The sequence below is a fragment of the Oncorhynchus mykiss genome, chromosome 23 (assembly GCF_013265735.2).
Source record: "Oncorhynchus mykiss isolate Arlee chromosome 23, USDA_OmykA_1.1, whole genome shotgun sequence".
In the NCBI taxonomy this organism is placed as follows: Eukaryota; Metazoa; Chordata; class Actinopteri; order Salmoniformes; family Salmonidae; genus Oncorhynchus; species Oncorhynchus mykiss.
Window position 1 is genome coordinate 47,174,687 of NC_048587.1, and position 13,258 is coordinate 47,187,944.

General features: G+C 45.8%; 1 protein-coding gene across 1 annotated transcript; it reads right to left on the bottom strand.

The window, feature by feature from the left end:
- Window positions 1-338: 338 nt before the first annotated feature.
- On the bottom strand, window positions 339-12,616 carry LOC110502875 (phospholipase B-like 1). Its single transcript, XM_021581222.2, has 11 exons — window positions 12,464-12,616; window positions 11,608-11,830; window positions 11,362-11,445; window positions 11,005-11,146; window positions 10,635-10,769; window positions 10,145-10,289; window positions 8,778-8,978; window positions 7,881-8,021; window positions 6,920-7,105; window positions 1,151-1,257; window positions 339-968 (listed from the first exon to the last, which is right to left on the bottom strand). The coding sequence occupies exons 1-11, from the start codon at window positions 12,537-12,539 to the stop codon at window positions 786-788; spliced, it is 1,623 nt and encodes a 540-aa protein (XP_021436897.1). The 5' UTR covers window positions 12,540-12,616; the 3' UTR covers window positions 339-785.
- Window positions 12,617-13,258: the final 642 nt, after the last annotated feature.

Genomic DNA, 13,258 nt, shown 5'->3' on the forward strand with positions numbered 1-13,258 from the left:
TGTGAACTAAACATTAAAATGTAAATAAAACCATTTCAGTGAATTTTTTGATAGTACTAATGTCCCCACTAAAGACATGTCATTTTGTCATTGAAACATTTAATTGAAATACTGTGGAATGGCATTGATTCCTATTGTGTGGAATTGCATTCATTCCTATTGAGGACTGCTTCTTCGGGGAGTATCAATATGGTGGCTTCAGAAAAAACACACAAACCTGAGAATGTTGTACAGACAACTAATTCCCTGATTATTGGCATCCGGTCATCACTTTTGGTTCAAGTCAAGACCAGGGAACCAAACTGGCACAAAATGAGAAGTCTGAGCTGGTATCATTGTGTGTAAATGTCAATATTGGCCCGTAGGCTACATGTTCCCCAGCCCCGACTGATACAATTTACTGGACTGCACTGTAAACATAGAACCATGTAATGACCTCTGCCTGCTCAGTCATTAACTCAGAGGAATATACACCACACAAATTAACACACATTATACAAAACTAACAATCACATAACAAAGATACAGTATAATCAGTGCATCTAACCATTTCGTTAACAACAAAAAAAGGCCTTGGGTAAGTGTCTGGTGGCCACTTCTTCCTTTACTCCCCAGCCCCGCTGTGCTTTCAGACCCATGGGTCATTTTCATTAAGCACCAAAGGGAAGATAACTGAATTAAATAGAGAGGGACTATCTGGACTTGTCCAAAAATAAACCCTTATTTTCATCTTCCATTGCAAAAAAAATGAAGTTGCATGCCCTTATGAACAACCCAGACCCCTCTCAGGGCTGGTATAGTGACAGAGTTGGCTTCATGGTGATGAAGCTGAAGTTATATGACTGCGGCAAACCCTTGTGGGCTGTGCTGTTGAAGTGGCTCCAGGAGAACGGAAGCAAGCCCCCCTGAGTGGTGGGACCGTTCACCGCCTCGCCTGCTAACTGACGGGCCAGGTGGAAGTCTGTCACCTAGGAGAGGGAAGGTGAGAGAGAAGGAGAGAGAGGAGATAATTAAAAATTGCCCTTTGTTTTACTTGAATGTTATTTTAGTATTGTGATGTACCGTAGGAGTATAAATTGTGCCATCATGTTCCCTTTGATATTATTTTATGAGTGCGAATGCGTGGACATGGTGGTAATTGAACCCTGACCTTGGTGTCATAGCAGCCTCCTGGACGTGGTTTCTTCAGCCTCAGGTCGTTGCGACAGCAGATGGTTTTACAGGGATGGCCCTTGGAGTAAGGGTCTTTCCTGTAGTCTGGAGACACAGTTCAAAAGCACTGAGTTCAGAGGTTGGAACAGCAGGAGTGACAATCTAGTAGACCCACACAGCAAGATGATCTATCCTCCTTGTGGGGTTTAATAATTTAATCTCCACCTGAATTCTCATTCTATTAATAGGGATAGCTTTAGCAGACCAGAATGAAAGGCCCGATTCTCTCCAGTCCGATTACGGTTGTAGCAAAAAAGATTAGACACTACAGGGCCAGTGGTCCTGCAGGCCTGGCATTGCCTGCATCTGCCTAATTATAAAAGAACTACAGTTACCAACCCATTCCTGACAAAATCATACTCAAATCAAATTTTATTGGTCACATACACATAGTTAACAGATGTTAATGCGTGTGTAGCGAAATGCCAGTGCTTCTAGTCCGACAGTATAGTAATATCTAATAAGTAATCTAACAAATTCACAACGACTACCTTATATATATATATATACACACACACACACACACACACACACACACACACACTGTAAGGGGATGGAATAAGAATATATGGATGAGCGGTGGCCGTACGACATGGGCAAGATGCAAATGATGGTATAAAATACCCTATATACATATGACTAATGTAGGATATGTAAACATTATTGAAGTGGCATTTTTTAAAGTGACTAGTGATACCATTATTAAATCCATTTATTAAAGTGGCCAGTGATTTGAGTCTGTATGTTGGCAGCAGCCTCTCTGTGTCAGTGATGGCTGTTTAACAGCCTGATGGCCTTGAAATAGAAGCTGTTTTTTAGTCTCTCGGCCCTAGCTTTGATGCACCTGTACTGACCTTGCCTTCTGGATGATAGCGGGGTGAACAGGCAGTGGCTCGGGTGGTTGTTGTCCTTGATGATCTTTTTGGCCTTCCTGTGACATCGGGTGCTGTAGGCGTCCTGGAGGGCAGGTAGTTTGCCCCCGGTGATGTTGTGCAGACCGCGCTATCCTCTGGAGAGCCTTGCGGTTGAGGGCGGTGCAGTTGCCGTACCAGGCGGTGATACAGCCCGACAGAATGCTCTCGATTGTGCATCTGTAGAAGTTTGTGAGGGTTTTAGGTGACAAGTCAAATTTATTCAGCCTCCTGAGGTTGAAGAGGCGCTGTTGCACCTTCTTCACCAGGCTGTCTGTGTGGATGGACCATTTCAGTTTCTCCGTGATGTGTACTCCGAGGAACTTAAAAAACTTTCCAACTCCTCCACTGCTGTCCCGTCGATGTGAATAGGGGGTGCTCCCTCTGCTGTATCCTGAAGTCCACGATCATCACCTCCTCCCTGTAGGCTGTCTCGTCATTGTTGGTCATCAAGCCTACCACTGTAGTGTCGTCTGCAAACTTGATGATTGAGTTGGAGGCGTGCATGGCCACGCAGTCATGGGTAAACAAGGAGTACAGGAGAGGGCTGAGAATGCACCCTTGTGGGGCCCCAGTGTTGAGGATCAGCGGAGTGGAGATGTTGTTTCCTACCCTCACCACCTGGGGGCGATCCGTCAGAAAGTCTAGGACCCAGTTGCACAGGGCAGGGTTGAGACCCAGATTCTCAATCTTAATGATGAGTTTGGACGGTACTATGGTGTTGAATGCTGAGCTTTAGTGAATGAACAGCATTCTTCATTATGTATTCCTCTTGTCCAGATGGGATAGGGCAGTGTGCAGTGTGATGGTGATTGGATCGCCTGTGGACCTATTGGGGCGGTAAGCAAATTGGAGTGGGTCTAGGGTATCAAGTAGGGTGGAGGTGATATGATCCTTGACTAGTCTCTCAAAGAACTTCATGATGACAGAAGTGAGTGCTACAGGGCGATAGTCATTTGGTTCAGTTACCTTAGCTTTCTTGGGAACAGGAACAATGGTGGCCATCTTGAAGCATGTGGGGACAGCAGACTGGGATAGGGATTGATTGAATATGTCCATAAACACACCAGCCAACTGGTCTGCGCATGCTCTGAGGACGCGGCTGGGGATGCCGTCTGGACCGGCAGCCTGGCGAGGGTTAATACGTTTACATTTTTTCTCACATCGGCCACGTTAAAGGGGAGCCCACAGTCTTTTGTAGCGGGCCGTGTCGGTGGCACTGTATTGTCCTCAAAGCACGCAAAGTTGTTTAATTTGTTCGGGTGCGAGGCGCCGATGTCCCTGACGGGGCTGGTTTTCTTTTTGTAATCCGTGTAGACTCTGTAATATACGTCTCATGTTTGAGTCGTTGAATTGCGACTCTACTTTGTCCCTATACTGACGCTTAGCTTGCTTGATTGCCTAGCGGAGGGAATAGCTACACTGTTTGTATTCAGTCATGTTTCCAGTCGCCTCGGCATGATTAAATGCGGTGGTTCGCGCTTTCAGTTTTGCGTGAATGCTGCCATCAATCCACGGTTTCTTTTTAGGGAAGGTTTTAATAGTCACAGTGGGTACAACGTCTCCATTGCACTTCCTAATAAACTCACTCACCGAGTCAGCGTATACGTCAATGTTATTGAGGCAACCCGGAACATATCCCTATCCACTCGACTGAAGCAATCTTGAAGCGTGGAATTCGATTGGTCAGACCGGCGTTGGATAGACCTAAGCATGGGCGCGACCTGTTTTAGTTTCTGCCTATAGGAGGGGAGCAACAAGATGGAGTCATGGTCAGATTTGCCAAAGAGAGGACAGGGGAGGGCCTTGTATGCATCACGGAAGTTAGAGTAGCAGCGGCCCAATGTTTTGCTCGAGTGGGTGCAACAATCAATGTGCTGGTAGAATTTAGGTAACCGTGTTCTCAAATTAGCTTTGTTAAAATCCCCAGCTACAACAAATAGAGCCTCAGGATATATGGTTTCCAGTTTACATAGAGTTCAGTAAAGTTCTTTCAGAGCCGTCGAGGTATCTGCTTTGGGGGGAGATACACGACTATGACTATAATCTAAGAGAATCTAGAGAATTCTATTGGAAGATAATGGGGTCTGCATTTGATTGTAAGGAATTCTAGGTCAGGTGAACAAAAGGATTTGAGTTCTTGTATGTTGTTATGATTAAGCCATGAGTCGTTAATCATGAGACATACACCCCCGCCCTTCTTCTTACCAGAGAGATGTTAGTTTCTGTTGGCGCAACGCATAAAGAAACCCGGTGGCTGTACCGACTCCGACAACATATCCCGAGTGAGCCATGTTTCTGTGAATCAGAGAATGTTACAATCTCTGATGTCTCTCTGGAAGGCAACTCGTGCCCTAATTTCATCCACCTTGTTGTCTAGAGACTAGAGTTTGGCGACGAGTATGCTCAGAAGCGGTGGATGGTGTGTTCGCCTTCTAAGTCTGACTAGGAGGCCCCTCCGTCTGCCTCTCCTGCGGCGACGACGTTGTTTTGGGTCGGCCTCTGGGATTAGAACCAATGTCCAGGGTGGAGGTCTGAACAAAGGATCCACCTCGGGAAAGTCGTATTCCTGATCGTAATGTTGGTAAGTTAACGTCATTATTATATCCAATAGTTCTTCCCGGCTGTATGTAATAACACTTAAGATTTTCTGGGATAAAAATGTAAGAAATAATACATTAAAAAAACGAATTACTACATAGTTTCCTAAGGATGTGAAGCGATGTAACGCTCGTAATTTTAAGGATGGTTGGGCCAAGATGCAGCGTGGGGTAGGTTCATCATTTTTATTAATGTTAACCAGCAACAAAACAAGAACGAGTAACCAACGAAACGTACAGCCTTGTAGGGCTCAAAAGCAACAATACAAAAACAAGATCCCACAAACAACAGGTGGGAAAAGGCTGCCTAATTATGATCCCCAATCAGAGACAACGATAGACAGCTGCCTCTGATTGGGAACCATACCAGGCCAAGATAGAAATGCAAAAACCAGAGATCACACCCTGATCTAACCAAAATAGAGAATAAAAAGGATCTCTAAGGTCAGGGCGTGACAGTACCCCCTCCCAAAGGTGCGGACTCCGGACGCAAAACCTGACTCTATGGGGCAGGGTCCGGGTGAGCATCTAGCCTCGGTGGCAGCTCCGGTTTGGGACGTAGACACCGCTCCGCTCACGGATCGCTCCGCTTCCATGGAACCGAACCGTGGATCATCGCCGGAGGCTCCGGACCGTGGATAGTCCCCGGAGGAACTGGACCGTAGATCGTCGCTGGAGGAAGCGGACCGTGGATCACCGCTGGGGACTCCGGACCGTAGATCGTCGCAGGAGGCTCCGGACTGGGAACCCTCGCAGGAGGCTCCGGACTGGGAACCCTCGCAGCAGGCTCCGGACTGGGAACCGTCGCTGGAGGCTCCGGACTGGGAACCGTCGCTGGAGGCTCCGGACTGGGAACCGTCGCAGGAGGCGCCGGACTGCCGACCGAAGCGGGAGGCTCTGGACTGCCGACCGATGCTGGAGGCTCTGCATTGCAGACCGTCGCAGGAGACCTGGTGCGTGGAGCTGACACAGGACGTACCGGGCTGGGGAGACGCACAGGAGGCCTAGAGTGTGGAGCCGGCACAGGACATGCCGGGCTGGGGAGACGCACAGGAGGCCTGGTGCTTGGAGCTGGCACAGGACGTACCGGGCTGTGGAAGTGCACTGGAGGTCTGGAGCGTAGAGCTGGCACAATGTGTCCTGGACAGATGACAACCTTCGCACGGTAAGTGCGGGGAGCTGGCACAGGGCGTATCGGGCTGTGGAGGCGCACTGGAAACACGCTCCTCAAAGCGAGTGCGGAGAGCTGGCACAGGACGTGCAGGGCTGAGAAGGCGTACTAGAGACCTGGTGTGTGGGGCCGGCACAGTCTTCACCAGACGGCTAGCACGCTCCTCAGGACGAGTACGGAGAACTGACTCAGGTGGCATTAACCTGAGGACACGCTCCTTAGGTCGAATTTCGTGCCTCATGCACCAACACAACAGCTCTCTCATAACTCTCTCCTCCAATTTCCCCATCAACTCCTTAACTGTCTCTGATTCACTCCCTTCATTCCCCTCCAAGTTCACCTTCCTCTCCCAGACTGGCTCTGGTTCAACCCTCGGATCCGCAGACCACCCCGTGTGGATTCGCTCTGGTTCACACCTTGGCTCCACTGACCAACCTGTGTGCCACCCCCTCAAAAAAATGTTGAGGCTGCCTCTCGGGCTTCCATCGTGGTCGCGAACCCCGGTGTTGTCGTTGTTGTTCCTTCGCTGGCTCCGCCTGCTTCCATGGCAGGCTTCGGTCTCCTGCCATGATTTCGTCCCACGTCCAGGATGTCCTCCACTCCTGGCTTTCCTCCCTGGCCCATGATCCCTGCTCCTCCTGGGCACGCTGCTTAGTCCAAGGATGGTCGGACCAAGATGTAGCGTGGGGTAGGTTAATCATTTTTATTAATGATAACCAGCAACCACACAAGAAAGAGTAACCAACGAAACGTTCAGCTCAAAAGCAACAATACAAAAACAAGATCCCACAAACAACAGGTGGGAAAAGGCTGCCTAAATATGATCCCCAATCAGAGACAACGATAGAGCTGCCTCTGATTGGGAACCATACCAGGCCAACATAGAAATGCAAAAACTAGAGTACCCACCCTAGTCACACCCTGATCTAACCAAAATAGAGAATAAAAAGGATCTCTAAGGTCAGGGCGTGACAAGCGAGGTGACCATCTGTCGGCGCCATCTTGAGAGGGGCTGCAGCACTCACTGTTGTATCTCATGATGTGTTTGAGGGAGGCAAGGCCTGTAACCCTGGCCTGATCCCTGCGGAAGATCTTGGCTCTGGGACAGAGGTCATAGGAGAAGTCCTCTCCATGCTTCCTCCACATGACCCCGTAGCCACTCAGGTTGTAGATGTCTGCATGGAAGGGCACGTTGTAGGACGCCCAGTAGCCTGCCGGAGGGAACAGGAGAAAGACAAGAATAATGTAGGAATGGTGAAGTAGGGATATATCAGATGCTGAGAGACTGAAACAACCAACATGATTCATTGATTGATATATTTTTTTAAATGACCAATGCAGCTGTTTCATCTCAATATCAAATCATTTCTGGGTAAGAATTAAGTACCTTACTGTAATTGTTTTCAAAGAAAATGGTCAAAAAGAAACAAAAATAGTTTCTTAGCAAGATCAATTTCTCAAGCAAGAATTTTGCTACGACTGTCTGGGAGTGGTCGGATTAGGAAGAGGAAAACTGAAAACTAGCTGTTATTGGCAGCTTGGTGATGTTTCTTACACTAAAAAGGGCATTCTCATAATTTTCACAATTACACAGTATTATTCCAACCTCAGTGTGGAAATACATATAAAACACAGGAAAACCTATATTTTGACTGCACTGGGCCTTTAAGTGTCACACATATTGGTGCCCAGCTGACATGGGTTTATAATACATTATTATTACTTGAAGTAATATGCACATAAAACGATTTTATTTTATAATCATGGCTATAACAGCTGCCATTTAATTACATTAAACAAACAATGCATTATCCTTCTCCCCCCAGGCTTTGAAAATAAATTTTGCAACATATCAGCTTGCCAATCAATTAATAACATCCCATAAGACTTTATTAATCCTAGAGTGTCAATTAGGATGGCATATAACCCATGTATATCCACCAGTTTAGCGTTATATCAACAGACTGAAATGAGACGGTCCCTTACCCTGTCGCAGGGCCTGTGTCTGGTCAGAGTGTACCACCAGTCCTGGTATCTGCTCTACCACAGTCAGAGCCCCATCCCTTATACTCCTCCCCAACGACACCCTGCTCAGATCCAGCACCATGTACTGGCTGTTATAGGTTCCTGAGGAGGGGAGGGGAAATGTAGTTGTGTTAAACTTGGTTTGGTGTTGATTATCTACTGGTTATTACAGGTCCTTGAAATGAGGAGAAACGAGTCACCTCCTGATATGCAGTATGTCATGGCTTGGGACTGTGGTGAACACATGCACTACACTGGAGCATGCAGATACTCAGAAAAAAAGAAGGGAAAAAAAGGGTATTTGAACTAGGAACTGGTGAGCAGAGGTTGCATGTATACGATCATAATGGGAACGTATCAGGTGTCACTTTCTGGTTATAGTAGGTGCCAGAGACACAGAGGCTATGGCCAGTCAGTCCTCTCATTGAGAACAAGCTGTACTGTTCCTCCTAAGCAACAAGTTATGTCATCTCCTACTGCGGTGGCTCTATTAACAAAGACAGACTACAGTACATCCTTAGAGAACAGGACGGTTACATCATCTGTGGTCAGGAACCGTCTGTGGTCAGGGCCTAAGGCAATACATCACATAGCCGTTGTGCGCCCGAAGACGTGGATGTTGATTAAGGCAGCCCCCCCACACCTCTCTGATTCAGAAGGGTTGGGTTAAATTTACCATACTATGCAACAATCAATTCAACACAAACTACAATCCTTAACAAGTACAGTAGCACACAAATCACAAAGTCTATACTCACACCACACCTAAACACAAGCTCATAGGTTATTCATGCAAGTACAGGTTACACAAATCACAAAACCCAATCCCACAAAAGTCCTCCACACCCCAGGCATTACCGGAGTTGTACTTAGAGAAGATGTGAGCCCACTGCTCCCCAGTGCGTGCCAGGGCGTGTGCCAGCCGCACCCTCTGCCAGGCCAGCAGGCTGTGGGGGGTGACCAGGGTGAACAGAGAGGTGTTGAAGACACTGTTGGTGGTCTGAGTCATCAGCAGCCCACTGCCCAGCAGGTAGAAATCATCCAAAGATGTCAGGAAGCCTGGGCGGAGAGAGGAGATAAGTGCATGGCTGGTTAGGAAAGGAGAGGGGACATGAAGGGGTGAGGACATGTGGGGACTTGGAGTGGGATGTGGGAGTAGTATAGCCGAGCATCCCTTGCACTATAGTGTAGAGAAAAAAGAAGTTGCGCTAAGGTTAAGGACATATGTGAGGTGTAACATTCCTAGCACCACAGGGTAATTAAAAATGTCATTATAATGTAGTAGATTTCAGTCCCGAGAGACTGTGGTAAGCTTGTGCACAGAAGGGCTAGATGGATTCAAATCCTAGCACCCGGATTGTATTTTAGTAGCTTTTAATGCAGTGTGTTTCTGCACTGAGTGAGATAACATTCCCTGCTTAACTCTAAAAATAGCACTTTTAAGCCACTTCAGTTTTAATGGTGATGGGGCCTGTAAGATAATGTATGACAGGGAAAATGGCAAATCTTCAATAACATCACTTAACCCCACCAGGCTACGAGTTTACATTAATCATCCTTCCGTTGCAACTGTATATTACTAAACTTCCCAATTTTCAAGACTGGTGGAGTCTGTATTGTACAAGACAGTCTGCTTTTTTCAGCCATATTAGGTAGATGGGTGCTACACATGGATAGTGAATAAGAAGAGTTCTCCCAATACCACAATATCAGCCAGCAGCATAATACCCTGCACCCCACTGCTGGCATGCCTCTGAAGCTAAGCAGGGTCAGTCCCTGGACGGGACACCAGATTCTGCTGGAAGTGGTGTTGGAGGGCCAGTAGGAGGCTATATAGTAGGAGTATATATATATATCCCAGGGCAGTGAATGGGGACATTGCCTTGTGTAGTGTGCAGTCTTTCGGACGGGACGTTAAATGGGTGTCCTGACTCTCTGTGGTCACTAAAGATCCCATGGCACTTATCGTGAGAGTAGGGGTGTTGACCCTCGTGTCCCGGCTAAATTCCAAATCTGTCCCTCATACCATAATGGCCACCTAATCATCCCCAGCCTACAATTGGCTCATTAGCCCCTTCTTCTCCCCTGTAACTATTCCCTGAGTCGTTGCTGTAAATGAGAATGTGTTCCCAGTCAACTCACCTGGTAAAATAAGGGATCAATAGAATATAAAACACTATATACATTGCTTTATCAATCAAATTCAATCAATCATGTTAATTTACCAGGGTAGCTGCTGAAGGATAACTTGCCCGTGGCGGTGTGTGTGTCGGCCAGCCTGAAGTCCCAGTGTTTGTAGATACGCATGGTGGAAGCGTAGTTGAACCAGCTGGAGTGGGCTAACAGCAGGTTCTCAAAGCCTGGCAGAACCTAGAGATAGAACAGGATAAAGACACCAAACACATGGTGTTACATCGCAGACTTAAAGTGTACCGTCCTCACTACCTCATGCATGAACTGAAGAGAAAACTGGATATGAGAAAGGTATTAATCCACTCCTGTAGAAAAATGAAAGCTCAATAAAAAAGGAATCTACATCATTATAAACCAATATGCTTTAACAGTGGCTGAATATCTTTTGTCGATTATGGAAATCGCATTGTATAACTCCACTAATGAGGATGATATGCAAGTCAGCTATAAATAAACTATAAACAACACCAATCATGAGCTAAACAAACAACCAGACCTAGCCAAATTCACTTGACTCCTGACCTTTATGAGAGCTGAGCAGTGGCCCATTCCTGGCACAAGGCCTCGGGAGGAGTTGAAGCGTGGAGTCAGTGCTGGAATCAGGTCCAGCAGGTCTCCAACTTCATTCAGAAACTGCAGCGCAAACATAGACAGAGGCTAGGACGTGGAAAGGTGGAAGAAAAGGGTCAGTTGGGATTTGCATAAAGGATTGGGAACTGTTTTTGTTTGCAATTAGGAGGTTGTGACTATACAGATCCCATTAGGTTGGAGGAAAATCTGATGCTCGCACACAGAAGATTATCGTCAAAACACAATTCCCTTCAGTTCTGACATTAAGTCCCTCACACTTTTCTCTCGCTCCCACACACACACACAAAACACACACACACACCTCTCTCTGCCTGCTCTTGGCCCAGTATGCAGCTCCAGCCTGTAGCCCATCCAGTTGAGCCAGGATCAGTCCTGCATGTAACCACAAGGGGTCGCTGTTTCTCCTCAACTTCACCTGCTCTCTGGTCCAGTAGTCCTGTTTACTGTGGACCGACTCAGGTATTCAGTCATTATAATTATTATTATAGGCTTTCATTTGTTACATTGACTGCTAAAATTGACTACATTTGACTGTCATGATATTTGATGTAAAAAATAAAATATGTGATTCCACGAATGGTGGTCCTCGAGCTTTCGACAGTGATTTGGTAGTCCACAGAACGGAAAAGATTGTCTATAGCATAAATGGGACTCTTACATCATGAAATCTTTCAAGGGGTCCAGAATCTTCTCATCTTTAATCATCTGGGGATATATGTTGGCATAGTGGCTAAACATTTGCCTGATGGAGAGAGAAAGCCAGGGTCAAAATTTCTTCAACATTTCCTGAAGGATTTCCACTCTCAAAAATGATGTCTATAATGAATGTATAGGCGTGAACAGGGCTAAATAAAGATAACACGAACATCAGTGTCATTTGTAACAAAGCAGTGAAAGCACTCACTCTGCGGTGAGGAACCCTTCCAGATACCCAGCCAAGAAGGAGGTGGTCTCATCACTCTCGGGGGTCTCCCCGTACCCTGCCCGAATCTCCAGCACCCCCCAGCCCGTCAAGAGGAGAGTGTCATTGTAATATCCATAGGCACCCCCTTCTTTCTCCAACACCCCCTCATTCAGAATCACACTCTTCTGGGCAGCATCCCAGTACACAGTGGCCTCTTGGATCTCTACCACAGGGGGACAGGGATGAATAACACGCCATATTAGAAGAACACTCATGGGTGGTGGATAGAAGCTAAGCAAAAGTGTCTTGTCTGTGTATTCAGCTGAATGGATTGTGTGGATTAAAGAATAGGTCTATTGAGCAAATGCATTGCATACAATAGGCCTATTACCAGGCAATGTTTACCTCGGAGTGGGTGTTCAAATAGTTACAATGTATTTTATCAATCCATTTTACTGACTTTCACACTGTATAGAAATACTGAGTGGAATACAGAATAAAAAAATATCATTAAGCAAATAGGGCGGTAAATATTATTGTGTATGATTTTTTGGGATCTGCGTCACCAAGAAAGAAAAAAAAAGTGTCTGGCAATATAGCCTACGCACCATCCAAAATGTTCACTCTGGGGGTTCTCTGCTACTACTCGTGCGAATTATACCTGTCTGAAATGACATGTCAATCAAACCTTGCCACAATTCACAAGAGGTTGTACCGCTCCGATCCACCTATGCTTGCACATTTATGCAGTTTCTTGGATGCAATGAATGAACAACATAAGTTTAACATAATTTGGCTAATTTATTCATATCGAAAGGCAAAGAGCAATATTGAAAAATATTGAATGAAGACTTACGGTAAGTTTGCTCGAGGGCTGCAGCCAAGACGCACAAAATAACAAGGAATTCTCTCTGCTCCCCTCTCAAAGCCATGTCTTAATTGATCTGTTCTAATGTTAATAGAATGATAAGTTTAAAGTGCCTATTCTAAAGGCAATAACATATGACATTTGCTGGTCACTCCAAAGTTCAATTGGGGGAATCGACTTAAATTCATGTGGGACCTAAGCGGATAATAACCTAGACATATGATTGGACGAACGTTAAGAAGCGCTCTTCAATTGGCTAAAGGCTACATGATAAACATAAATGTACCTTTTCTAGGATGTTTGGCTACACATTTCCAACTACTATCCGATACTGAAAAAATACAGTGCCTTCGGGAAATATTCATACCCCTTGAAATTTTCCACATTTTGTTACGTTAGCCTTATTCTAAAATGTATTAAATAAATATAAATCTACACACAATACCCCATAATGACAAAGCGAAAACAGGTTCTTATTGTTTTTTTCAAAAATATTTTAAAAAATACCTTATTTACGTAAGTATTCAGACCCTTTGCTATGAGACTCGAAACTGAGCTCAGGTGCATCCTGTTTCCATTGATCATCCTTGAGATGTTTCTACAACTTGATTGGAGTCCACCTTTGGTCAATTCAATTGATTGGAAATTATTTGGAAAGGCACACACCTGTCTATATAAGGTCCCACAGATGACAGTGCATGTCATAGCAAAAACCAAGCCATGAGTTCGAAGGAATTGTCTGTAGAGCGCCGAGAAAGGATTGTGTTGAGGCACAGATCTGGG